This window comes from Lepidochelys olivacea (genome assembly GCF_965140295.1).
Source record: "Lepidochelys olivacea isolate rLepOli2 genome assembly, chromosome: 24".
Classification (NCBI taxonomy): domain Eukaryota; kingdom Metazoa; phylum Chordata; order Testudines; family Cheloniidae; genus Lepidochelys; species Lepidochelys olivacea.
Genome location: NC_140434.1, coordinates 14977373 through 15003315, shown reverse-complemented (window position 1 = coordinate 15003315; position 25943 = coordinate 14977373). Strand labels below are relative to the sequence as shown.

At 48.0% G+C, this 25943-nt stretch overlaps 1 protein-coding gene across 1 annotated transcript; it reads left to right on the top strand.

Annotated features, from left to right (window-relative positions):
- Positions 1–5200: 5200 nt before the first annotated feature.
- Positions 5201–22607, top strand: LOC311512436 (trypsin-3-like; the record flags this gene model as incomplete). The annotated part of the gene is made up of 6 exons (XM_084613643.1): positions 5201–5283; positions 15744–15833; positions 18805–18970; positions 20925–21178; positions 21852–21988; positions 22440–22607. The coding sequence occupies exons 1-6, from the start codon at positions 5238–5240 to the stop codon at positions 22605–22607; spliced, it is 861 nt and encodes a 286-aa protein (XP_084469769.1). The 5' UTR covers positions 5201–5237.
- Positions 22608–25943: the final 3336 nt, after the last annotated feature.

The window sequence follows — 25943 nt, the reverse complement described above, 5'->3', positions numbered from 1 at the left end:
ATGTCTATGATTCTATTGACTATATAGAATATTAAATATATTATTAAAATTAGTATTCAATGTCACAGAAAGGTCTAGAAGAAATCAATCAAAATAATCAAGTTGAAACAAAATTTTGGAACCTTATTCAAATAAATCGTTTTCACATCATCAAAACAGATTTTTCCCATCCAAAATATCAAAATTGACACAGAGAATTGGGCAGAAAATGGATTTTTCTCTTCCCTGGCAATTTTGGGAAAAAAATCATTTGGGATCAACCAAAACATTTTGTTTGATCTGAAACTAAACGTTTCATTTGGACATTCAGCATTTTTAAACTTTTTTTTTTCAAATTAAAAGTTAAAGGAAATGTATAAACAGTCATTTGGAAGTGAAAATTGGGAACTGTTTTGTTCGGAAATTTTAGAAAAAAAATGTTTTGATTTTTTTTGGATTTTTTGGGGGTGTGTGTGTTATTTTTTGATGGAAACAATTCAGCAAAATTGACACGTTCATCTTCTATAAAATGATAGTCAGTTATTTCTGGTGGGTCCACCAGTGGCCAATAAGAGCAGCCCAGATTATTGAGTCGGGCTGCCACACATTCTTTCCTCCTTTCCCGTTTCTCTGTTTCCTGATGTCTTACTTGGGTCTTGAAACGCTGGGATCCTTCCCACAAGGTCCTTCTCCATTTTAGTGGGTGGAGGGTTTGGGTTTCCCATATGTCCTCAACGACAGAGCAGGCAAACAGAGAGACAGTTTCTCTCAATGGCTGAGAAGACAGATGAAGGCTACAGAAGGATGGCGATCTCTTGGTTTCCTGGTGTTTGGATGAAGACCCTCATCCTGCCAAGCACTGTGTGGACACTGGTGTGGAACGGCATTTCCACCCAGGGTCCCTGGGGTGGGGGGGCGGGGGGCCATGGGGCTATGCCCTCCCACTTTTTACTGGCCGTAAGGTGAGTAACAATGGTGAGCAACAGAGAGGAATGAGAGAGTGTTGGGATTTATGGGGGGAAGAGGTGGTGTGTCAAGGTTCCTCCCCCACTCTGAACTCTAGGGTACAGATGTGGGGACCTGCATGAAAAACCTCCTAAGCTTATCTTTACCAGCTTAGGTCAAAACTTCCCCAAGGTACAAAATATTCCACCTGTTGTCCTTGGACTGGCCGCTATCACCACCAAACTAATACTGGTTACTGGGGAAGAGCTGTTTGGACGCGTCCTTCCCCCCAAAATACTTCCCAAAACCTTGCACCCCACTTCCTGGACAAGGTTTGGTAAAAAGCCTCACCAATTTGCCTAGGTGACTACAGACCCAGACCCTTGGATCTTAAGAACAATGAACAATCCTCCCAACACTGGCACCCCCCCTTTCCTGGGAAATGTTGGATAAAAAGCCTCTCCAATTTGCATAGGTGACCACAGACCCAAACCCTTGGATCTGAGAACAATGAAAAAGCATTCAGTTTTTTACAAGACTTTTAATAAAAAATAGAAGTAAATAGAAATAAAGAAATCCCCCCTGTAAAATCAGGATGGTAGATATCTTACAGGGTAATTAGATTCCAAAACATAGAGAACCCCTCTAGGCAAAACCTTAAGTTACAAAAAAGATACACAGACAGAAATAGTTATTCTATTCAGCACAATTCTTTTCTCAGCCATTTAAAGAAATCATAATCTAACACATGCCTAGCTAGATTACTTACTAAAAGTTCTAAGACTCCATTCCTGGTCTATCCCCGGCAAAGACCCAGCATACAGACAGACACAGACCCTTTGTTTCTCTCCCTCCTCCCAGCTTTTGAAAGTATCTTGTCTCCTCATTGGTCATTTTGGTCAGGTGCCAGCGAGGTTACCTTTAGCTTCTTAACCCTTTACAGGGGAGAGGAGCTTTCCCCTAGCCAGGAGGGATTTCAAAGGGGTTTACCCTTCCCTTTATATTTATGACATGGTGCGAAGGCAAGGCCTCAGGGGGAAGGAGCAGGACTAGGCCGGGAGATTGGGGGAAGGGGTGGTAAGCGGACAGCAGATCAGGGGAAGGGGCGGCACGGGGGAGGGGCCTCAGGTGGAAGGGGAGGCTCAAGGGCGGGGCCACTGTTGAGACATGGGTGGCCCCCACTTTTAGGGAGCTTCTGTTGCCCCAGTCTCCACATTAAAAGAAATCGCGTATGTCGTCAGATGTTCGGCTGTGTGGGTGTGTTCTCTCTGCGTGCTGCACTGGCTCTGGCCAGATAGCCCATAAAGCAGGCTCCGATCAAACTTCCCAGTGAGACCACAAGACTCGGTTTTCAGCGAACGCGCCCAGCCAGCTTTATTGTCGACAAAGCATGGTAACAGCACCTGGCAGACTCTATGAGGATACTAAGACGTGTATGCCCTTGACAATGGATGCAGCTCAGTCAGTGGTAGGACCTTCCACTGCCCCCTTGGCTGGCCAAAGACACTGCCTCTGAGATATATCTTTATACACAGATACAAACAAAAAACTTATTGCCCCGACGTATCAGGGTGCCACCCTCTGATGTATTAGGGCGCCAACCATTACCTTGTACATGTTGGTTTGTTCAAAACATCTCAATCCATCATGCTGTCATCCTGACCTTATCCTTCAGATGGATCAGGGTGTTCTTGTTATCTTTGGAGAATGTGTTTGGTATAAAGGTGTTCTGGGATCATCTTTCTGGCATGTGTTTGCGGATATTTTCTTGCGCCTAACATTACTTAGGAATGTGTCTTTTTGCAATATCAGCCCTGGTCTTGCCAGACTCTGTGAGCGGGGCCTGCCTCTTGCTCACAGCTTAACATTGCTTTATATCAGTAAAGCTCTGACTACTTTAGCCCAGGTCTCAGGCCTCATACCAGGCCTCTGATACATGGGCTTATGTTTCAGGCCCTCCTCTTACTACAGCACACTGCTGTAGTATTCCACATTCACATCCATGTCCAAGTCCTGTGGTGATCGGTGAAGGGACAGCGATGACCAGAAGCTCCTAGTCAGTGACCAGCACACAGGCTGTGGCTGTCAGAGGGCCATTTTTGCATTTGAATGGAGGCAGGCCTGCAACTCAGCAGCCGGAAAGCAACTGAGGTGCTGTTTTTACGGCCCACTCCGCTCCCCTGCATGAGCAGGACGTGGGCAATCTGACCTAGAGCTCAAAGCAGGAGTTGGGAAATCAGGCCAGGCTACGTATCGGGAGGTCAGAGTCCGAGGCAGGCCCAAGAGCAAACCCAGAGTCGAGTGTTGGGAGGCAGGTTCTGGTTACCAGGAGATCAGAGGTAGGAGCCAAACTTGAGAGCAGAACCAGGGATCAATACCCAGAGTTACGCCGGGTCAGGATACCAGAAAGAGGATGAGGGTGAGGAAGAGGAAGGCACACACTCCACAGCAGGATGGAAGGTTCAGGGAGTCACTTTCGGCAATGGAGAAGGTGCCGTTCCAAGGGCTAAATCCTGCTGGGTTCCCCTGCAGAGGACAGAGGTGGGAACAAAGGCTGGCTTGCTTCCACAGCTCCCCGGGATCCAACCTACTGAAGCCAGGTGTTTGAGGGCAGAGAGAGTCGCCTAGATGCCGATATGTGGGGCAGCTCCCCAGATACGGCAATCACGTTGACTCACAGAGACAGCCTATTTCTCTAGCATATAAAGTGGCCCATCCTGGAGGATTCTTAGTTTTGTCCAAGACATAACCGCTGGAGCTTGTCCTACTCCCAAGGGCCCCCCACCAGGAGCTCCAGGTGAAGCAGGGCCAGTCCAGTCCCTGTGCTTGGGATGCCTGGCTGGGGGCATCAGGGCGCTGGGGTGGAAAGGAGATAGCTGTGGTTTGGGGAGCAACATAGGGTGGTGGCTTGGGGCATCTTGCAGTTATTGGGGTGATTATGGGCTGCCAGTGGGATCACTCTGTTTTCAGGGTATTAATGGGATGAAATGGGGGCTCTGTTTTGTTATTGGAGGTGATTATGAGGTGGCATTGCTCTATTATTGGGATGATTATGGGGTGTGACAGGGCATTGCTCTTTATTGGGTGTGACTATCATAGAATCATAGAATATCAGACTTGGAAGGGACCTCAGGAGATCATCTAGTCCAAACCCCTGCTCAAAGCAGGACCAATCCCCAATTTTTTTTGCCCCAGATCCCTAAATGGCCCCCTCGAGGACTGAACTCACAACCCTGGGTTTAGCAGGCCAGTGCTCAAACCACTGAGCTATCCCTCCCCCAAATGGTATATGAGAGGGCATTTCTCTGTTATTGGGATGATTATGGGATATGAGGGGCATTGCTGTGTTATTGGGGGTGATTATGGGGTACAAGAGGGCATTGCTCTTTATTGGGGGTGATTATGGGTTACGAGGGGGCATTGCTCTGTTATTGGGGTGATTGTGGGGTGCAACACGGCATTTATCTGTTATTGGGGATGATTATGGTGTCCTAAGGTGCATTGCTCTGTTATTGGGGGGATTATGGGGTGGAATGAGGCACTCAGTGAAGATGGATGGCTTGGCAGTGTGGCTGCTCAGCTGGCACTTGGAAGACATGGCTTCTAATCTCTGGTCTGCTGCTGCATCCCTGTTGGACCTTGGCCCAATCGCTTAGCCTCTCTGTGCCTCAATTTCTCACTCTCTACAATGGGGATCATAGCACTGCCCGGCCTCACCTGTGGGGATAAATAAGGTAAAAATTGGGAGGTGCTCGGATACTACTGTAATGGGGGCCAGATACCACCTGAGATCTATTAATTTCTCTGTTATTAAGCTGGTCGTGGGCTTTCGCCCTCCTCTGTTACTGTTAGAAGGAAAACTAGGGGGAGAGGGGTGGGCTCAGGCCAGCTCATGGAAATCTTTGTCATCTGGCTTGACTTTTAGTTCTCTCCCCATCCCTGCCAACAGATCAGATCTTTTCATGGAACATGCCCCTGGGGGTCACTTGGACCAGGCTGAAGTGGAAGATGGAGCTGAGTTGGGGGAGACTGGGCCCCCATTGCCAGCAGATGATCACAGTGCGTTTCCCCTCCCCAAGTCGGGCAGTGCTATCATCCTCCTAGTACAGGCGGGGCAGCCAAGGTGCAGAGAAACCGCTTGCTCATGGGAGTTTGTGGAAGAACAGAGACTCAAGACTGACTTTCCTGAATCCTAAGTGTGCACCTTCCCCACGAGGCATCCATCCTCCTCAAGATGCCAGTGGCCAACGATTCCCTTTTGATCTCTTTCCCTGCAGTAAAGCCAGTGACTCCGACGACTGTATCCAACCACCATGGAGCTGCTGATCATCGCAATGCTGGTTGTCGGGGCAGCAGCAGGTAGGCAAAAGAGTCAAGCGAGAAGCCAAAGTTGGGTTGGGTGAGAAGGTTCTGCAGTTTCACCACAGGCCCTTCCAGGAATGTCTCAGAGACGTTGCTTAAGACAGGTTCCTGCTCATGAAGAGCGAAGTTCCTGGCAGTCCCATTATCAGTTCCACAAGTTGCAAAAGGGAATTAATGCGTTCAGGCCTTAGCTCTGATTATTCTTTATTGTTTGACGAGCAGGCAGGGAGCCATGATTTCACAATTTGTTTGCGTCCTGAATCATGGCAGAAGGAAAGGGAGGGTGGTGAAGCACTTTCCAGTTAGAAATTGCTAGTTCAAGTTATTTTAAATTTCTATTTTTGCTTTGTTTTGTAAAATAAAATATATTTGAGCATAAATAACGCAATTTTTTATTTGAAAACTAAATGACTACAAAATAATATTAGAAGTGTTCCATAAACATATACCAGGTGTTCCGTGGCCTAAAAAGTTTGGGAAACACTGCTGTAGGGTTTCTGGGTGTGGGTGGGAGAAATATGGAACAAGATTTTTGGGGCAACAAAGAGGGATTGTTAGGGAGCCACCCCCATACAGACCCTGACTGACCCCTAGCCTCTCCCATTCAGTCAGGCACATCTGACCCTGTCCCCATGTGTCCCTCCACCCCCACTCAGACATCCTATCCCCCCATCCCCAGGTGGCCCTGAATCCCACTCAGTCACCCCCATATGTCATAGAATCATAGAATATCAGGGTTGGAAGGGACCCCAGAAGGTCATCTAGTCCAACCCCCTGCTCAAAGCAGGACCAATTCCCAGTTAAATCATCCCAGCCAGGGCTTTGTCAAGCCTGACCTTAAAAACCTCTAAGGAAGGAGATTCTACCACCTCCCTAGGTAACGCATTCCAGTGTTTCACCACCCTCTTAGTGAAAAAGTTTTTCCTAATATCCAATCTAAACCTCCCCCACTGCAACTTGAGACCATTACTCCTCGTTCTGTCATCTGCTACCATTGAGAACAGTCTAGAGCGATCCTCTTTGGAACCCCCTTTCAGGTAGTTGAAAGCAGCTATCAAATCCCCCCTCATTCTTCTCTTCCATAGACTAAACAATCCCAGTTCCCTCAGCTTCTCCTCATAAGTCATGTGTTCCAGTCTCCTAATCATTTTTGTTGTCCTCTGCTGGACGTTTTCCAATTTTTCCACATCCTTCTTGCAGTGTGGGGCCCAAAACTGGACACAGTACTCCAGATGAGGCCTCAACAATGTCGAATAGAGGGGAACGATCACGTCCCTCGATCTGCTCGCTATGCCCCTACTTATACATCCCAAAATGCCATTGGCCTTCTTGGCAACAAGGGCACACTGCTGACTCCTATCCAGCTTCTCGTCCACTGTCACCCCTAGGTCCTTTTCCGCAGAACTGCTGCCTAGCCATTCGGTCCCTAGTCTGTAGCTGTGCATTGGGTTCTTCCGTCCTAAGTGCAGGACCCTGCACTTATCCTTATTGAACCTCATCAGATTTCTTTTGGCCCAATCCTCCAATTTGTCTAGGTCCTTCTGTATCCTATCCCTCCCCTCCAGCGTATCTACCTCTCCTCCCAGTTTAGTATCATCCGCAAATTTGCTGAGAGTGCAATCCACACCATCCTCCAGATCATTTATGAAGATATTGAACAAAACCGGCCCCAGGACCGACCCTTGGGGCACTCCACTTGATACCGGCTGCCAACTAGACATGGAGCCATTGATCACTACCCGTCCCTGCACTCCCTCTCCCATGCCCATGTTTCCCTGTGCCCCCTGTCCGCATCTGTCCCAGAACCCCCTCAGACAGCCCCTTCCCCCTTCCCCATGTGTCCCTGTGCCCCCACTCAGCCACCCCCTCCCCCATGTGGCCCTGCACCCCCTCCCCCAATCCCCATGTGGCCTTGCACCTCCAATCCCATTCAGCCCCTGCCCCAGTTTGTCCTCCCCCAATAGCCCTTATGAACTCCAGTCTCTGACCCCCCTCCCCCAGCAGCCCCATGTGTCCACCCAGTTTTTCCCCCCATATCTCCTCTCTCCTGACCTGGTCCCACCGGTGCTGTGAAGAAAGCAACCTCTTTCCTTCCCTGTCCCAGCTGGGGCTTGCTCAGGAGCAGCTGCTCTGCTCTAGTGCCACAGCAGTCCTTGGTGGGCAAAAGGCAGAACTGCAGCAACTTTCTGGCAGAAGATATTTTCTGCAGAAAAAAATTATGTGTGCACACATGAATTCTGCTCGTTCCCAGTGGCGAGGATTCCCCCACGAGTAAATATTCTGCTTTTCTGTGCAAAAATTTGCAAGATGGGCTAGGGGGCAAAGACTGCAGCGGGGGAGCTGTAGCATTAGCACCCAGAGTCTTCACAAATGCAGACTACAAACGCACACCGCTTGAGAAGGAAAGGCTGAGAAATTTTTCTTGGTCTCCAAGCTTCTCCCACTGTGTCTATGGATCATTTGTGATCAAAATAACCTATTTCAAAGCTGTGTGCCATCTCAGATCCCAGCACTCACACTTCAGAATTATGATGCCACCATTGAATTTGCTTCAGGAAGTCAAATAATTGTGGGATAATGATGCTTTTGTGGGATAATGATGCATCCGAGATCTGAAACGAGATCCATCAAGGCCAGGCTTCAAAAACCAGCTACAAGGTTGACCTCCATATCAACCTACTCAGATGGTGTGTTGTCTTGCATGTGGGACATATGGGCAGAGGAAGAGACACTGGAGTCAATAATACATGCTCTACATCCTGGATGGGAAATGCATTTCATGCCTAAACACTATGCTGTAGAATCCTGCAGTGATGGATAATGTTCTCTTCAAAGGGAAGTGTGTTAAGCTTCCATTTATCCTCAAGGGGGAAAAACAGGATCTTAAAGTTTATTCATGAAGGACACATAAGCATGGGAAAATCCCATGGGAAAGAAATCTAAGGGAAGAAGGAGTTCAGGAGTGCTGGGAGTTTCTCAAGGGGACAATATTGAAAACATAGCAGCAAATTATCTGGATGAGAAGGAATGATAGGAAGAATAACAAGAGGCCAATAGGACTCCATCAGGAGCAATTTAAATTCTGCACCAAAAACAAAACAAAACAAAAAACAGATAAAAAACAGACGAACAACAGACAAAAAACAGACAAACAACAAAACAAAACAGACAACAAAAAAGATTCAGGAAATGTCTTTTTGTCAAATAGATTCCTTCCAAGCCATATAAATACAGATCTTTGAGTAATTCATTTAAACTACAATATAGAACCATATTTCCTGCCCCCCCCCCACTCAGAAGCAGTGCAACGGCTTGGGGGAGTCAGGGATAACGGAGGAACTGAAGGAGAGGGAAGGAGCCTGCAAGTGAACGTGTAAGGCAGCGTTTCCCAAACTGTGTTCTGCACGATGTGAATAGGGGTTCCATGAAAGAATCGTAATTAAAAAAAAGGGTCTTGCACTTGATTTTTGTACTACTTTTAGATGCACTTTCCAGTTAGAAATGGCTAGTTCAAGATATTTTAAATTTCTATTTCTATATTTTGCAAAATATAATTTTACAGTACTGTATTTTTAATTACGGGGGTTATTACAGGGGGTCGTCAGGGCTTGATGTCAGTCCAAGAGACGGAGGTGACGGAGAGCTTGGGTGACAGAGAGCGAGTTGTAGATGAAGTGGTTGGCTCTGGTTCAGCTTGAGAAGTTGATCACGTAGGCTCATTTGTTGCTGGTTGTTTTTCCTTGAAAAACATGGTGATCAGCAACTGTCGCTGTTGTCTCTTGAGCTGGTCAAACATTTCTTGATATGATCTCAAATCGTCCGTAATACTACGTGTGATTTTGAGGCTTCGTTCCATAGAGGGATCGTATTCAGAAATTAAATCATTCAAGTGTTTTGCTGCTTGGAACACTTCAGCAAATTTACGAAGGTTCCAACTTGCTGGCTCTTCCTGTTTGTTGTCATCTTCTTCATCTTCTGTAGACGATTTTATCAGTTCCTCTAACTCTTCCTTAGTCAATGTTTCTCTATGGCTCTCAATTAATTCTTCAATTTCTTCCTCAAGGGTGTCGACGAAGCCATCATCACCCACTTGCCTGGCCACCTGAACAATGCGTTTCACTTCTTTGTCAATGGTCAAGAAACCCTTAAAATCATTCACACATTCTTTCCATAGGTTTCGCCAACATGCATTGACTGTTTCAGGCTTGATTGCATCCATTGCCTGTTTAATATAAGTGATGCAATCAGCAGTGTTGAAAGACTTCCAACACTCCATCACATTAAGATTGGGATCAGCATCTATAGCGCTACGTATCCGTGAGAACATGGGCCTTGTGTACGTGGCCTTGAAACAGCGAATCAGGCCTTGGTCGAGAGGTTGGAGGATGGAGGTGGTATTGGGGGGGAGAAAGTCGACTTCAATGTCGTTATGCCCAAACCGGAGTGCCGCAGGGTGGCCAGAAGCATTTCTACGATCAGCAACACTTTAAAGTCAAGTCCTTTCTCTTGGAGGTACTGCTTGACCTCCGGAATGAAACACTTGTGGAACCAAACCAGAAATAATGCTGCCCTTTGCCCTTTTTAAAAACCAAGCCTTTTTATTTGATTGCCAGAACACAGGCAGGAGATCTTTGTTCTTGCCTTTTAGGGCACGGGGATTTGCAGCCCTGCAGAGCAAGCCCGGCTTTATTAAATGCCCAGCCGCATTGCCACAAAACAACACAGTCACACGGTCTTTAGCTGCTTTGAAGCCAGGGGCTTGTCTTTCTGATTTCGAAGTGTGGTTGGGCATTTTTTTCCAGAAGAGCCCAGTCTCATCAGCATTAAAAACTTGTTCTGGAAGATAGCCCTTTTCTTCTGTGATTTTCTTTAATTGTTCAGGGTAGACTTTTGCTGCCTCTTCATTGGCAGATGCAGCTTCACCAGGAGTCTGCACGTTTTTGAGGTCGAAGCGGTTCCTAAAACTGTTAAGCCAACCTTGGCTGGCTTTGAATTCCTTCTCATCAGAAGGCTGTCCCTCTTCAGCGGGAGGTTTGAACAGAGCATAGAGGCTAAGAGCCTTTTTCGCACCGTGTTGCCATCGATAGGCACATGTTTACGGTTCATGTCTTCCCGCCATAAGTTTAATGCCTTTTCAGTCTTCACTAAAGTCTTACCACGCACCTGGCTTGTCACCTGAGCAGTTACTGGAGCACTTGATGCTACGGCTTAACGAATTTCTCTCTCTTGAATCTTGATGGCATGGATGCTAGATTGGTTGCGGCCATATTCACGTGCCACGTTGGAGACTTACATATCGTCTCTCAATAAGTCCAACACAGCCAGTTTTTCCTCCAGCGTTGGAACAGATCGCTGTTTCTTCAGCTGAGCACCAGATGAAGTAGTTGGCTTGCGTTTAGGGGCCATGTTGTACGAAAAATACGTATCTTTAAACACTAGAATCACACTCAGCGTGGCGAGATGCTCACACTATGAGAGGCACGTGGAAACTGAGACTGACTGAGGGAACAGCAGATTCACGTCTCCCATCTCATGCTCACTCCGGGGCATACGCTCATTGAGTGGAATGGTGGGCGGAACCGCCCGCACTATTTACAGGCATCTTGTTATTTTTCTTTTTTTTTGCTGAGCCCGTATAGTTGAATTCGCGTAAGTTAAATGCGCGGATGATGCAACTCACCTGTACTAGTGACAAGGGGTGGAAAAAGCGCTGACTGATCCTAGAGAAGAAACTGTGACAGAGGAGAGATTGACAAAGGGTGAGACAGTTTATGCTCATAAACCACACCTGGTTGGAAAATAAGGCTCCCAGTCCATGTTGAAACGTTACGTTTCTTTAATGAAAGCATGTCATTTCTATAATCCTGCATCTTGGCCAGGGGTTAGACAGGAGGCCCCTTGCGGTGACTTCTAAGCCTCTGACACTACGATATTGTGATAATGTCAAAAACCTTTAACGCCAAGTGTGTACATAACAGAAGCACCCAAAAGAGGACAGGTGTTTAGAAATGTGTCACCTTTTCTAGCACACTCAGCGGAAGAGGGCTCAGGGAACAAACCAGAATCTTTAGCCTGCTTCTTTGAACATTAATCTGATCCTGAATAAGTAATGTACGATGTACTATGTTAAAGTTCTATTGTAACTTTGCCTTAATAAAATGTTTCAGAAAAGCAAAAACAAATGTTTCGTGTCAGCATTGTCATTTTGAGTATTTGAGTTTTGACTTTGATATTACATTAAACTATGAAATCTAAGATCCTGGGGGAAACTTTCTAACTCTAAGCAGAGTTTAGCACTGGAAGAGGTTACCTGGGATGGCGGTGAAATCTTCATCGTTGGAGGTGTTTAAGAACAGGTTACAGAGGAGCAGCCGTGTTAGTCTGTATTTGCGAAAAGAACAGGAGGACTTGTGGCAGCTTAGAGACTAACCCATTTATTTGAGCATGAGCTTTCGTGAGCTACAGCTCACTTCATCGGATGTTCTTTTTAAGAACAGGTTAGACATTCACCTGTCTGGGATGGTCTAAATGTACCAAATGCTGCCTCAGCGTGGGGCAGGGACTTCACTAAATGATCTTTCAAGGTCCCTTCCATCCCTACATTTCTATGATTTTATGGATAGCATAGAATACAGGGGGATGGGTAGGTGGGTGGATGGATGAATGAATGGATGAGTGGGTGGAGGGGTGATAGGGTGGGCGGATAGATGGATCCTGCATGGACATGATGTAGAAATAGTTTGGTCACATTTGAGATCTCTTCCATCCCAACAGTTCTGTGGTTGTATCGACTATATAGAATATAGAATATTAAATATATTATTAAAATTAATATTTTAATGTCACATAAAGGCCTAGAAGAAATCAATCAAAATGATCGAGTCAAAACAAATATTAGAACCTTATTGAAAAGAATTGTTTTCACATCACCAAAACAAGACAATCATTTTGGCTTTTTCCCATCAAAAATATCAAAATTGACACTGACAATTCGGCAGATAACGGATTCTTCTGTTCACTGGCAATTTTGGAACAAAAAAATCATTTGGGGTCAACCAAAACATTTTGTTTGACCTGCAACTAAACATTTCATTTGGACGTTGAATATTTATAAACATTTTAATTTTTTTAAAATAAAAGTTAAAGGATATTTCTAAACAAAAAGTCATTGGGAAGTGAAAACTGGGAAATGTTTTGTTTGGAAATTTTTGAAACAAAATATTTTGATTTTTTTGGAGTATTATTTTTTCAGCTAAACAATTCAGCAAAACTGACATGATAGTCTTCCATGAAATGGTAGCCAGTTACTGCTGGTGGACCTGCAGGTGGCCAATAAATCCAATCTGGGATCCACGGATTCCACCACAGTGGGGCAGACGGTTCCCAGTGGAAGGGGCGGATCTGGATTATTGAGTCGGGCTGCACGGCATTCTTTCCTCCTTTCCCATTTCGCCATTTCCTGTTGTCTTCCTTGGGTCTCGTAACGGTGGGATCCTTCCCACAAGGTCCTTCTCCATTTCAGTCGGTGAAGGGCTTGGGTTTCCCATAACCCCTCAATGGCAGAGCAGGCGGACGAAGAGACAATTTCTCTCAATTTCTATGATGGCAGATGAAGGGTATAGTAGGATGGCAATCTCCTCTCACCTCGGTTTCCTGGCATTTGGATGGACCGCATGGACCCTGGTGTGCAAGGGGGGGGAGGGATAGCTCAGTGGTTTGAGCATTGGCCTGCTAATCCCAGGGTTGTGAGTTCAATCCTTGAGGGGGCCATTTAGGGATCTGGGGCAAAAATTGGGGATTGGTCCTGCTTTGAGCAGGGGGTTGGACTAGATGACCTCCTGAGGTCCCTTCCAACCCTGATATTCTATGATTCTATGATTCTATGATCTCCACACAGGGGCACTGGAACAGGCAGGGCCAAGGGGCCATGGCCCTCCCAGTTTTTACTGCCATTGTGGGGCATTTTCCTGGTTTATACAGGTCCCCGGTGAGATGGGCTAGTGAAAGGATCTGAGTCCTCGCTCCCACTTCCTTTCCCCAGAGGCCTGCCTGACCTCCAGGGCTCCCCTTCCATCTCCTGTGTGGCAGAGTCCTCATAACTCCAACAGGGCTGGGCCCAGGATTCCTGGGGGGGCTCCACCCCCAACCTTGTCGTGGTCACTTAGGGTGTCCCCACTCTGGGGTGCTCTCTGCACACTGGTGCTTCCCTGACCCCCTGATCATTACATACAGGTCAAAGCAAAGACTATTTATTACACAGCAACCAATTAAAAAAATTAAGGGAAAAATGGGAAAGGTGAAAGGAAAACCCGTCACGCCGCTCTGTGGCACGGGGACGTCACAGCCAGCCTCTCTGGGATGTCAGGGCAGTTCAGCCTGTTCCTCACACATCCCAGGCCTCCTGCCCAGGCCCTGGCTGTGCTGATGCTGTGGGTCGGACACTTGCTCTGGCGGTGGTCACACGCCCTCAAGCTCTGGGTGGCAGGACACTTCTTCCCAGTGTCAACCCCCCCGTCGAGGTTACGATCCCCCTCCCAGTCTGGCCTGCCAGACCTCTTGACTGGGGGCGTCTCCCTGTGCTGGGCCCACTGCCCAGGGTCCCCCTCACGCTCCCCAGCTGCTCATTGCACCTGGCTCCGGACGGCTCCCAGCTCCACAATGCCTCAGCTCGACTCTGCCTCAGCACGGCTGCTGCTGCTGCTCTGCCACCAGCCTCCTGGGCTGCTTTTCTGGCCCCTCTGGCTCCGGTTCCTGCACCTCTCTTCCCAGCACTGACCTGCTCCCTGGGCTGCTTCTCTGCTTCTCTGGCCGGCGCGGCCCTGCTCCCCAGCTCAGCTAGGGCCTCTGTCTCTCCGCTTAGCTCAGCCCCACTCTGTCTGACCCAGGCAATTCCAGCTCACAGGGAGGATGGGACCCTCCTGACTCCCTCATTGGCCTGTCAATCTCAGGGTCCTGATTTCGATCAACCCTTCCCCTTCTTTTTAGTCCTGGGAGCTAGCCAACCAAAATCCCCACTGAGTTTTAGTAAGGGGCCAACAGTCCCCTTACACCAGGAAGAGGAAGAGGAAGAGGATGAAGAAGGGACACGCTCCATAACAGGGTGGAAGGTTCAGGGAGTCGCTTTCGGCAATGGAGAAGGTGCCGTTCCAAGGGCTAATTCCGTCAGGATCCCCAGCACAGGACAGAGTCAGGAGCAAAGCCTTGTTCCTGCAACTCCCCCGGATAAAACGTACTGGAGCATGAGGGCGGAGGGAGTTGCCTGCATGCTGACATGTGGGGCAGCTCCCAAGATATGGCAATCACATTGACTCACAGGGACAGCCCATTTCCCCAGCATAAAAATGGCCCATCCCAAAGGATCCTTACTTTTGTCCAAGACACAACCGCCGGAGCCTCTTCTGCTCCCGAGGGCCCTCCACCAGGAGCTACAGGTGAAGAAGGGCCAGTCCAGCCTCTGTTGTTGGGATGTCTTGTTGGGGGGCAGGTCATGGTGGTGGGGTGAAAAGGAGATAGCTGTGGTTTGGGGAGCAACATAGTGTGGTGGACTGGGACATCATGCTGTTATGGGGGTAATTATGGGCTGCCAGGGGGCATTGCTCCATTTTGGGGATGTTGATGGGAGGGAGTTAGGGCTCTGCTCTGTTATTGGGGGTGATTATGAGGTACGAGGAGGTATTGCTCTTTTATTGGGGAGATTACGGGCTGGAATGGGGAAATTAATGAAGACGTTTGGTGGTTTGGCTGCTCAGCTGGTACTTGGAAGACATGGCTTCTAATCTCTGTTCTGCTGCTGCATCTCTGTAGAACCTTGGCCCAATCACTTATCCGCTCTATGCCTCACTTTCCCCATATGTACAATGGGGATCATAGTCCTGCCCTGCCTCACCAAGGAGCTGTGTGGATAAATAGGTCAAAGATTGGGAGGTGCTCAGATACAACCATAATGAGGGCAGATAACACTTTAGTTAATTTCTCTGTTATTAAGCTGGTCATGGGGGTTTCGCCTTCCTCTGTTATTGGGGTGACATGTTAGAAGAGAAACTAGTGGGAGAGGGGTGAGCTCAATCCAGCTCATGGAAATTTTTGTCATGTGGGTTGAGTTTAGTTCCCTCCCTTCCTCCCCTCCTCAGATCAGATCTTTCCATGGAACATGCCCCTGGGGGTGACTGGGACCGGGCAAAAGTGGAAGATGGAGCTGAGTTGGGGGAGACTGGGCCCCCATTGCCAACAGACGATCACAGTGCATTTCCCCTCCCCATGTCGGGCAGTGCTATCATCTCCTGGTACAAGCAGGGTAGTGGAGTTTCAGAGAAACCACTTGCTTTTGAGAGCCTGTGGAAGAACAGGAACTCAAGCCTGGCGTTTCTGAATCCTAAGGGCGCACTTTCCCCGCGAGGCATCTGTCTTCCTCTAGACGCCCGTGGCCAACGATTCCCTTTTGATCTCTTTACCTGCAGTAAAGCCAGTGACTCTGACGACCGTATCCATTGCCACAACCGACATGGAGCTGCTGATCATCGCAATGCTGGTAGTCGGGGCAGGCGCAGGTAGGAAGAAGAGTCAAGCGAGAAGCCACAGTTGGGTTGGGTGAGAAGGTTCTGCAGTTTCACTGCAGGCCCTTCCAGGAATGTCTCAGAGACTTTGCTTAATACAGGTTGCTGCTTATGAAAATCCAAGTTCCCAGCAGTCCTGTTATCAATTTCATGGGTTGCGAAAGGGAATTAATATGGTCAGGCCTCGTCTCTGATTATTCTTTATTGTTTGTAGTTCAGGCAGGTAGCCATGAGTTCACAATCTGTTTTCATCCCAAATCAGGAGAGAAGGAAAGAATTTTGAAATTTCCCACAATAGAAAATGGTTTTTGGGGAAACAAATAAATCTGTTTCACTCAGATTTCGATGTCTTTAAATTTAAAGCATATGTAAAAATATATAACTTTTAGAGAGCATCATTTCTAATATAATGTTAATTCTTTTAAGAAAAATGTGGAAACAAAAATTATTTAAAACAAGAAAAACAAATCAAAATGGCCCTTTCTGATAATGTTCAGTGCTCTGGTCAGACTGCCAATCTCATAAAGCAGCATGCACCACTTGGTGAGGAGAAGTTTATGCCTCATGGAAGCTGCTGGTTGTGAGGCATCATGGGAGATGTAGTTTGATTGTGGAGCCCAGTCCATTCAGGAGACGGCTTTGTTTTAAACTTTTTTTAAAGAATTTGCATCACAACCAACACATTCCCACACAAATTATCAACTTTGACAAAATGGTATTTTCCTATTGGAAAACGTTCCATCTGAAAAAGTTTGACAATTTTAAATATTTTGTGACAGGGTCAGGCCAGATGGCAACAGGAAAGTAGTGGAAGGTAGATACATTACCCCCAGATTAAGCAGGTCCCTTTTCCCTGGGTAAAATAACAGGGACTATTCCAGAACAATCAGGAACCTGCTAGAACCAGTTAAGGCAGGCAGGCTAATTAGGACATCTGTAGCCAATTAGGAAGCTACTAGAACCAGTTAAGGCAAGTAGGCTAATCAGGGCACCTGGTTGAAAGAAAGACCTCTTTTCAGTTAGGCAGAGGCGTGTAAGGAGTTGGGAGTGGGAGGAAATGCTGCTGGAGGACTAAGGAATGCAAATGCCAACAGGCATCAGGAAGAAGGTCCTGCAGTGAGGACAAAGATGGTGCTGGGGGAGGTCATGGGGAAGTGGCCCAGGGAGTTGTAGTTGTCACATAGCTGTTACAGGAGACATTGTAGACAGCTGTGATCCTCAGGGCCCTGGGCTGGAACCCGGAATAGAGGGCGGGCCCAGGTTCCCCCCAGGCCCCTCCCCCCACTCCCTATTTGACACAAGAGGAGTTGACCTCGACTGTGAGTCATATCAGAGGGGAAGGTCTCTGGCCTGTCCCCAACCAACCTGAGGGCTGCCATGACCCTTTGAGGTGAGCAAATCAGCCGGAAAGCGCAGGACCCACCAAGGCAGAGGAGGAACATTGTCACAATTTCTACTGCGGTCATAGGTGCCAACTCCGTGGGTTCTCTGGGGCTGGAGCATCCACAGGGAAAAATTAGCGGGTGCTCCGGACCCACCGGCAGCCAAGCTCCCCCCTCCTCGCCTCCTTCTCCCAAGCCAAGCACACTGTGTCCCTGCTTCTCCCCCTCCCTCCCAGTGCTTCCCGCCCCCCGCCCCACCACCTAACAGCTGTCTGGCGGCACTTAGGACTTTCCGGGAAGGAGGGGGAGCAGTGGAGATGCGGTGCACTCAGGGGAGGAAACAGAGAAAAGGCAGGGCAGGGGCAGGGACTTGGGAGAAGGGGGTGGAATGGGGGTGGGAAGGGGACGGGGACTTTGGGGAAGGGGTGGAATAGGGGCGGGGCCAGGGGCAGTGTTGGGGGTCGAGCACACACTGGGCAGAGGAGAAGTTGGTGCCTATGATTGCGGTAAAGCCTAGAAACAGCAGTCACTGACCAACCCCTGCTCTCCTGAACATGTGTAAATTGTGTTTTCCAGAGGTTTATAATTTGACCAAATCTAGGTGAATTTTCATATGAACAGCAAAAGGCACCTCCCTGACTCCAGGGCTATTTCCTTGCAAAATTTCAAGTCCCTGCTGCCAAGGCGTTAGAGCACTTTAAAAAGTGGTTGGAAAATTGTTTGAACATTAAAAAATGAAGGGTCCTCCTGTCCAGTCCCTGCTACCATGAGCAACTCTGTAGCAGAAATGTATTGAGCTCCATCTTCAAACTCAGGAGGCTTTCATAGAATATCAGGGTTGGAAGGGACCTCAGGAGGTCATCTAGACCAACCCTCTGCTCAAAGCAGGATCAATCCCTAATTTTCCCCCCAGATCCCTAAATGGCCCCCTCAAGGATTGAATTCACAACTGTGGCTTTAGCAAGCTAATACTCAAACCACTGAGCTACCCCTCCCCCCATATCCCGGCCCCCCTGCTCCTGTTCCACAACTTCCTTCCTTCGATGGTTAGTAACCGTCTTCTAATCTCAGCCTAGATTTATCCATGGTGCTTGTCCCCATTTGTTCTTGTGCCAACGCTGGTCTCCACCTCCTGTAGATCTTCTCCCTCCCTGGTGTTCCTTCCCCCCCCCCCCACACACACACACTCTGTAATTAGAGAGAACAATCAGATGCTGGCTTGGCTTCCTTTTAGGTTAAACCAGCCAAGCTCTTTCCATCTCCCCTTGTAAGATCGGCCCTTTGTTCCCCTGACCATCCTAGCACCCTTCTCAACACCTGTTCCAGTTGGAATTCCTCTTTCTGGAACACGGGTGACGGGAATTGGAGGTTTTTGCAGTGGCATTAATGCCTAACTATCCCTACTGGAAATAGAGCCTGGTACATCGCCTGGTACAACCTCCGATCGCCTTGTGTTTTTCCACGGCCACGTGGGAGCAGCAGCTCATGGTCATCCTGCCACCGGCCAACCTGTTTGGACATGGCTGATGCTTGCCCCTCCCCCTGCCCTGAATTCAGCTGACATTTGCCACTCTCCATGGCAGCCTCAGACCCAGAGGAAAGCAGGATCATTGGGGGGAGAAACTGCGACTTCGGCTCGCGGCCCTACCAGGTGGCTCTCCTGAGGAACAGACGTGTCATCTGTGGTGGGAGCCTGATAGCCCGGAAGTGGGTGCTGACTGCTGCACACTGCGGCAGACAAGGGATCAGGTAAGTCAGTGCAGGGATGGAGGGAGAGAGGGTGATGCCTGGGAATAACCCACATCCCCAGCCCTTATCTTCGCTCTTCGTGTTCCCTATCCATGCCCAGGTCTCCCTCTGCACCCCTGAATCCGCAGCCCCATCCTCCTCCCTTTTTTCCCAGCCCACAAATCGTTTTTGTCGCTCTTCTCTGCACCCTCTGCGGTTTTCCAGCATGCTCGTTCAGATGTGCCCACCCCAGCACGGACGCAGCACGCCAGCATCGGTCTCCCCAGCGGCGTGTGCAGAGGGAAACCCACCTCCACGCTCACCAGCGTTAGGCCTTGTAGCATCCCACCGGCAGCTCATGTGCAGGTGCTCTAGGAGCTGATGGAATGGAGCGGAGCTCCGGGAAATATTTTCCCTTGACTCCAACCTGATGCTGCTGGTTCTCAACTAGGGGGTCTGTGGCCCCCTGCTGGTTTCAGGGGGTCCATTGGGCCCTATGGCTGAAGCCGGGAGCTCTGAACCGTGGTGCACCCTACGGGGCTGAAGCCCTGAGTCCCGGGGCCTCCCAGAGCGGTGAAGCTACAAGCCCTGGCGACCCAGCGGGGCTAAAGCCCAAGTGCACCCATCCCACAGCGGAAGCCTGGAGCCCCGAATGGAAGGGGGCTGTGGGGACCTCCAGGAATTTAAGCCCTGGAACAAACACCTGTCATTCCACAGAAGGGGAGAGCTTGAAAAACTGAAAGCAATTCAAGCTGCTTTTTTAGAGCTCTAAGAAGAAAAGGAGGACTTGTGGCACCTTAGAGACTAACCAATTTATTTGAGCATAAGCTTTCATGAGCTACAGCTCACTTCATCGGATGCAAGCTCTGTAAGCTCTTTAGAGCGCTGTAATTCTGCAGGTCCTGCGGATAGATCTGTCCTTCCCCTCCCCTCCTTTTCTCCTAACTCTCTTTGGCTATTACGATGAAGCTGGTATCTTTGTTGTATTTGGAAAAACTGATTAAAACGTATAAATAATACGTTGAAAATCGCAATGTCTCGTGTTGGCATTTTTGAAACTTTTCGATTTTTCCATTCGCAACTTTTTCTTTCAAAGTGCCCTGTTAGTTTATTTTCAGAAATATTTTGCGACAGCTGAAACAAACTATTGCCGCCCCATTTTTCGATTAGCTGGAAAGCACAAAACTCTTAGACCCAGATTTGAAATTCTCAGTGCTCCTGCACATCAGTTTAATTTGGCATGAGCGGGCCACAGTGACCCAGGACAAGGGAAAAATAACTGAATTAAGTTGGTCCCATAAGTGGTTGAGGAGATAGCAAGTGTGAAAAATTTCAGGGGTGGGGTATATTTGCATATATAAGACAAAGCCCCTAATATTGGGACAATGCTGATATTATTGGGATGTCTGGTCACCCTACCCAAAAGCCAAGGAGAAGGAATTCATGATTTTGGTGAAAACTGCAGCTTTGATAACACCAAAGTGTCTCACAAATTAAGGGCAAAGTCATCAAATTGTTCATTTCAGCTGTGTAAAACCAGGTGTAAGAAACAATAATGTCAGCAAAATGTGCTGTGTACATGTGGCATGAGACCAAAGCATGAGATGTACAGGAACTGGACCTGAAAATAACCAGGCCAACCATAAAGAGCATGATATCATGTAAAATGGAGGACGCACGCATCAGAATAAACTTGTATGTAAAGTAACCAATACTTGTATTCTTCAGATCTGTGGTATGCCCCATAGCCACCCCTTACAAGTGACTCTGATCAATTCTGCAGAGTGTATGCCAAAAAAAACATGAGATCAGACGAGATTGGAGTCGAACTGAGTTCTTGGAGAACTAAGAAGATGAGGTCTCGGAAGCTACTCCAGCATTGAAAATCCATTATTGGCCCAATTCTAGTTGCTTGCCCGCTATGATCTTTGAATAGCTGCCCATTGATCTCTTCCTTTGTCCTCTCTCCATGCAGCTCCCTGCGGGTGCATCTGGGGGATTATAATGTAAGGGTGAAAGAACCCACAGAACAGATACGAAGAATCCACAACTTCTTTGTGCACCCCGAATATAACTTCTTGCCTTTTGACAACGACTTCATGCTTCTGGAGCTGGATGAGCCCGCTCAACTTAACCGCTATGTGAACACGATCAAGTTGGCTACCCGTTGTCCCTTTCCTGGAACACGATGCAGTGTGTCGGGATGGGGCACCATCAAGTCCCCCCAAAGTATGGCGTGCTGAGTGTAGAGGGAGGGGTTGAGGTTGGGCTCAGCTTGGGGAGGGGGTGGAAGCTCTTTAAGGAGACCTTGTTAATGGGCTCACAAGGGTCTTTGGCTTCTCCTGGGGGAAAATTTTCATCCAAAATGATTTTTAGTGGACAACTCAAGTTCGACAACACCAAAGTGTCCCATAAATTCGGGGCGTTTTTATTCATTTCAGAAAAAAAATTCAGAAAAAAGTGAAAACTTTGCATTTTGAAAACACAGGAAGACAGTGGCTTGATTTTTGTTCTATTTGAAACATTTCCTTTTGAAATTTCCTTTCCTTTTGTATTCAAAACAATTTTAAAACGTTACAGATGTGCTTCAAATCACAATGAAATATTATAATATGACATGAAATACTGGATCTAAATGAAACAATTTGTTTTTTTGGCTTTTCCGTTCATCAAAAATTTCCTTTTTCGGAAAATGAACGTGGCCAGATCCCAGCTGGTGGAAATCGGCCGTCGCGCCATTGGAGTCAATGGGGCCAGATCCCAGCTGGGGTCAGTTGGCTCTAGCAACTTTGGAGTCACTGGATCTATGCCAGTTTATACCAGTTGAGGGTCTTACACCAAATTTTCCTCTCTTGCACCTTGTTCCCTGCTCATGAGCTCCTGTTTTTCTGTCATTGCCCAGGGCAGTACCCAGCCATCCTGCAGTGTGCAGATCTCTATAGCGTCAGCCAGGCCAGGTGCCAGGACGTTTACTGGGGCCTGATCACGGAGAACATGTTCTGTGCTGGTGTGGAACAGGGCGGCATAAGCACGTGCAGGGTAAGGGGGCATCCCGGAGAGAGGGGTCGGTGCCGGGTGTCGGAGCTCACACAGCTCAATACTCTTTATCCCCTGTGACCTGCAAACCCTTCTCAGCCTGCTCCTGAGGGGCCGTTGTCACTCAGGCTCTGGCCCCAGCCAGCCTTCGTGCCCCGTGGAAGAGCAGCCGATCCGCCCTCCAGCCGCACCGAGCCCTAAGGCCCAGTCCCTGGGCCTGTCTGATCCCCAGCGCAGGTGCTGTCAACCGAACCCATTTCTGCTCTTTAAACCCTTCCTATCTGTGTGTCCCTGCCGCCCCCTGCTGGAAGGGATGAGCTCTGTGCATGTGTGTGTTCTTGTATCTGTGTGACCCTGCTTCCCCCTGCTGGAGGGGATGGGCCCTCCTCTGGGGGGGTGTGCACACGGGGGGGCATGGCTGTGTTTTGCTGATGGCTTTGCATTGTCTTTGCAGGGGGATTCAGGAGGCCCACTGGTCTGCAATGGACGGCTGCAGGGCGTGGTCTCCTGGGGGAAGTCTGTCTGTGCCCTGCCGGGACAGCCCAGAGTCTTCGCCAATGTCTGCAAAGCTGCCCAGTGGGTGAAGAACACTATAAGGAGGCAGAGCGCCAGATTGGACTGAGAGCTCACAGCACGTCCCGCCTGCCGCAATGACCCACCAAACATACGCCCCAGCCACGCCTCTCCTCATCTCACGGCAGCACCTGGGGGTTGCGGAATGGGGTGGGGGGAGCTGGCCTGGGTGGGATTGGGGTGGTGGAGCTGCGGTTGGGCCAGGCCTGACAAAATCCTGGGACTGGGTTAAAAATGCACAGCTGGTTTGAAAAGCATGAATGAGCCTGAAGATTGTGAGATTGCTTTAAAACCTCATGAATCAGCCTGATGTTCACAGGATTGTTTCAAAAGTCAAGAGATTGGCTCTAAAAATCATGAGATTGGATTAAAAATTATGAGCCTGGTTTTAAAATGCCCTAAATCGCGCCCAGGTCTTTGTTCTGGTCTCTTCCATTGACGGGGGTGGCGTACGCGGCTATAACTGCTCTGACGTCACCAAGTCTGACGTCCCGTGGGGTTCAAACTTTGTCACACGGTGCTACAGCAACATAGCCACGTGCCTGTCTAAATGTACTGAATGCTGCCTCAGCACAGGGCATGGATTTCACTAGATGCTCTTTCAAGGTGCCTTCCATCCCTACATTTCTATCACTTTATGGGTAGCACAAAATAGAGAGAGATGGGTAGGTGAGTGGATGGATGAGTGGGTAGGTTAACATGAAATCATGAGAAAATGAGAACAGCCAGACTGAGTCAAACCCAAGGTCCATCTAGCCCAGTATCCTGTCTTCCGACAGTGGCCACTGCCAGGTGCCCCAGAGGGAATGAACAGAACAGGGAATCATCAAGGGATCCATCCCAGGTCACCCATTCCCAGCTTCTGGCAAACAGAGGCTAGGGACACCATCCCTGCCTATCCTGGTTAATAGCCATTGATGGACCTATCCTCTGTGAATTTAACTAGCTCTTTTATGAACACTGTTATAGTCTTGGCCTTCACAACATCCTCTGGCAAGGAGTTCCACAGACTGACTGCACATTGTGTGAAGAAATACTTCCTTGTGTTTGATTTAAACCTGCTGCCTATTAATTTCATTGGGTGACCCCTAGTTCTTGAGTTATGAGAAGGAGTAAATAATGCTTCCTTATTTATGGATGGATAGATAGATCCTGCATGGACATGTGGAAATGGCTAGGTGACACTGGAGGTCTTTTCCATCCCTACATGTCTATGATTCTATTGACTATATAGAATATTAAATATATTATTAAAATTAGTATTCAATGTCACAGAAAGGTCTAGAAGAAATCAATCAAAATAATCAAGTTGAAACAAAATTTTGGAACCTTATTCAAATAAATCGTTTTCACATCATCAAAACAGATTTTTCCCATCCAAAATATCAAAATTGACACAGAGAATTGGGCAGAAAATGGATTTTTCTCTTCCCTGGCAATTTTGGGAAAAAAATCATTTGGGATCAACCAAAACATTTTGTTTGATCTGAAACTAAACGTTTCATTTGGACATTCAGCATTTTTAAACTTTTTTTTTTCAAATTAAAAGTTAAAGGAAATGTATAAACAGTCATTTGGAAGTGAAAATTGGGAACTGTTTTGTTCGGAAATTTTAGAAAAAAAATGTTTTGATTTTTTTTGGATTTTTTGGGGGTGTGTGTGTTATTTTTTGATGGAAACAATTCAGCAAAATTGACACGTTCATCTTCTATAAAATGATAGTCAGTTATTTCTGGTGGGTCCACCAGTGGCCAATAAGAGCAGCCCAGATTATTGAGTCGGGCTGCCACACATTCTTTCCTCCTTTCCCGTTTCTCTGTTTCCTGATGTCTTACTTGGGTCTTGAAACGCTGGGATCCTTCCCACAAGGTCCTTCTCCATTTTAGTGGGTGGAGGGTTTGGGTTTCCCATATGTCCTCAACGACAGAGCAGGCAAACAGAGAGACAGTTTCTCTCAATGGCTGAGAAGACAGATGAAGGCTACAGAAGGATGGCGATCTCTTGGTTTCCTGGTGTTTGGATGAAGACCCTCATCCTGCCAAGCACTGTGTGGACACTGGTGTGGAACGGCATTTCCACCCAGGGTCCCTGGGGTGGGGGGGCGGGGGGCCATGGGGCTATGCCCTCCCACTTTTTACTGGCCGTAAGGTGAGTAACAATGGTGAGCAACAGAGAGGAATGAGAGAGTGTTGGGATTTATGGGGGGAAGAGGTGGTGTGTCAAGGTTCCTCCCCCACTCTGAACTCTAGGGTACAGATGTGGGGACCTGCATGAAAAACCTCCTAAGCTTATCTTTACCAGCTTAGGTCAAAACTTCCCCAAGGTACAAAATATTCCACCTGTTGTCCTTGGACTGGCCGCTATCACCACCAAACTAATACTGGTTACTGGGGAAGAGCTGTTTGGACGCGTCCTTCCCCCCAAAATACTTCCCAAAACCTTGCACCCCACTTCCTGGACAAGGTTTGGTAAAAAGCCTCACCAATTTGCCTAGGTGACTACAGACCCAGACCCTTGGATCTTAAGAACAATGAACAATCCTCCCAACACTGGCACCCCCCCTTTCCTGGGAAATGTTGGATAAAAAGCCTCTCCAATTTGCATAGGTGACCACAGACCCAAACCCTTGGATCTGAGAACAATGAAAAAGCATTCAGTTTTTTACAAGACTTTTAATAAAAAATAGAAGTAAATAGAAATAAAGAAATCCCCCCTGTAAAATCAGGATGGTAGATATCTTACAGGGTAATTAGATTCCAAAACATAGAGAACCCCTCTAGGCAAAACCTTAAGTTACAAAAAAGATACACAGACAGAAATAGTTATTCTATTCAGCACAATTCTTTTCTCAGCCATTTAAAGAAATCATAATCTAACACATGCCTAGCTAGATTACTTACTAAAAGTTCTAAGACTCCATTCCTGGTCTATCCCCGGCAAAGACCCAGCATACAGACAGACACAGACCCTTTGTTTCTCTCCCTCCTCCCAGCTTTTGAAAGTATCTTGTCTCCTCATTGGTCATTTTGGTCAGGTGCCAGCGAGGTTACCTTTAGCTTCTTAACCCTTTACAGGGGAGAGGAGCTTTCCCCTAGCCAGGAGGGATTTCAAAGGGGTTTACCCTTCCCTTTATATTTATGACATGGTGCGAAGGCAAGGCCTCAGGGGGAAGGAGCAGGACTAGGCCGGGAGATTGGGGGAAGGGGTGGTAAGCGGACAGCAGATCAGGGGAAGGGGCGGCACGGGGGAGGGGCCTCAGGTGGAAGGGGAGGCTCAAGGGCGGGGCCACTGTTGAGACATGGGTGGCCCCCACTTTTAGGGAGCTTCTGTTGCCCCAGTCTCCACATTAAAAGAAATCGCGTATGTCGTCAGATGTTCGGCTGTG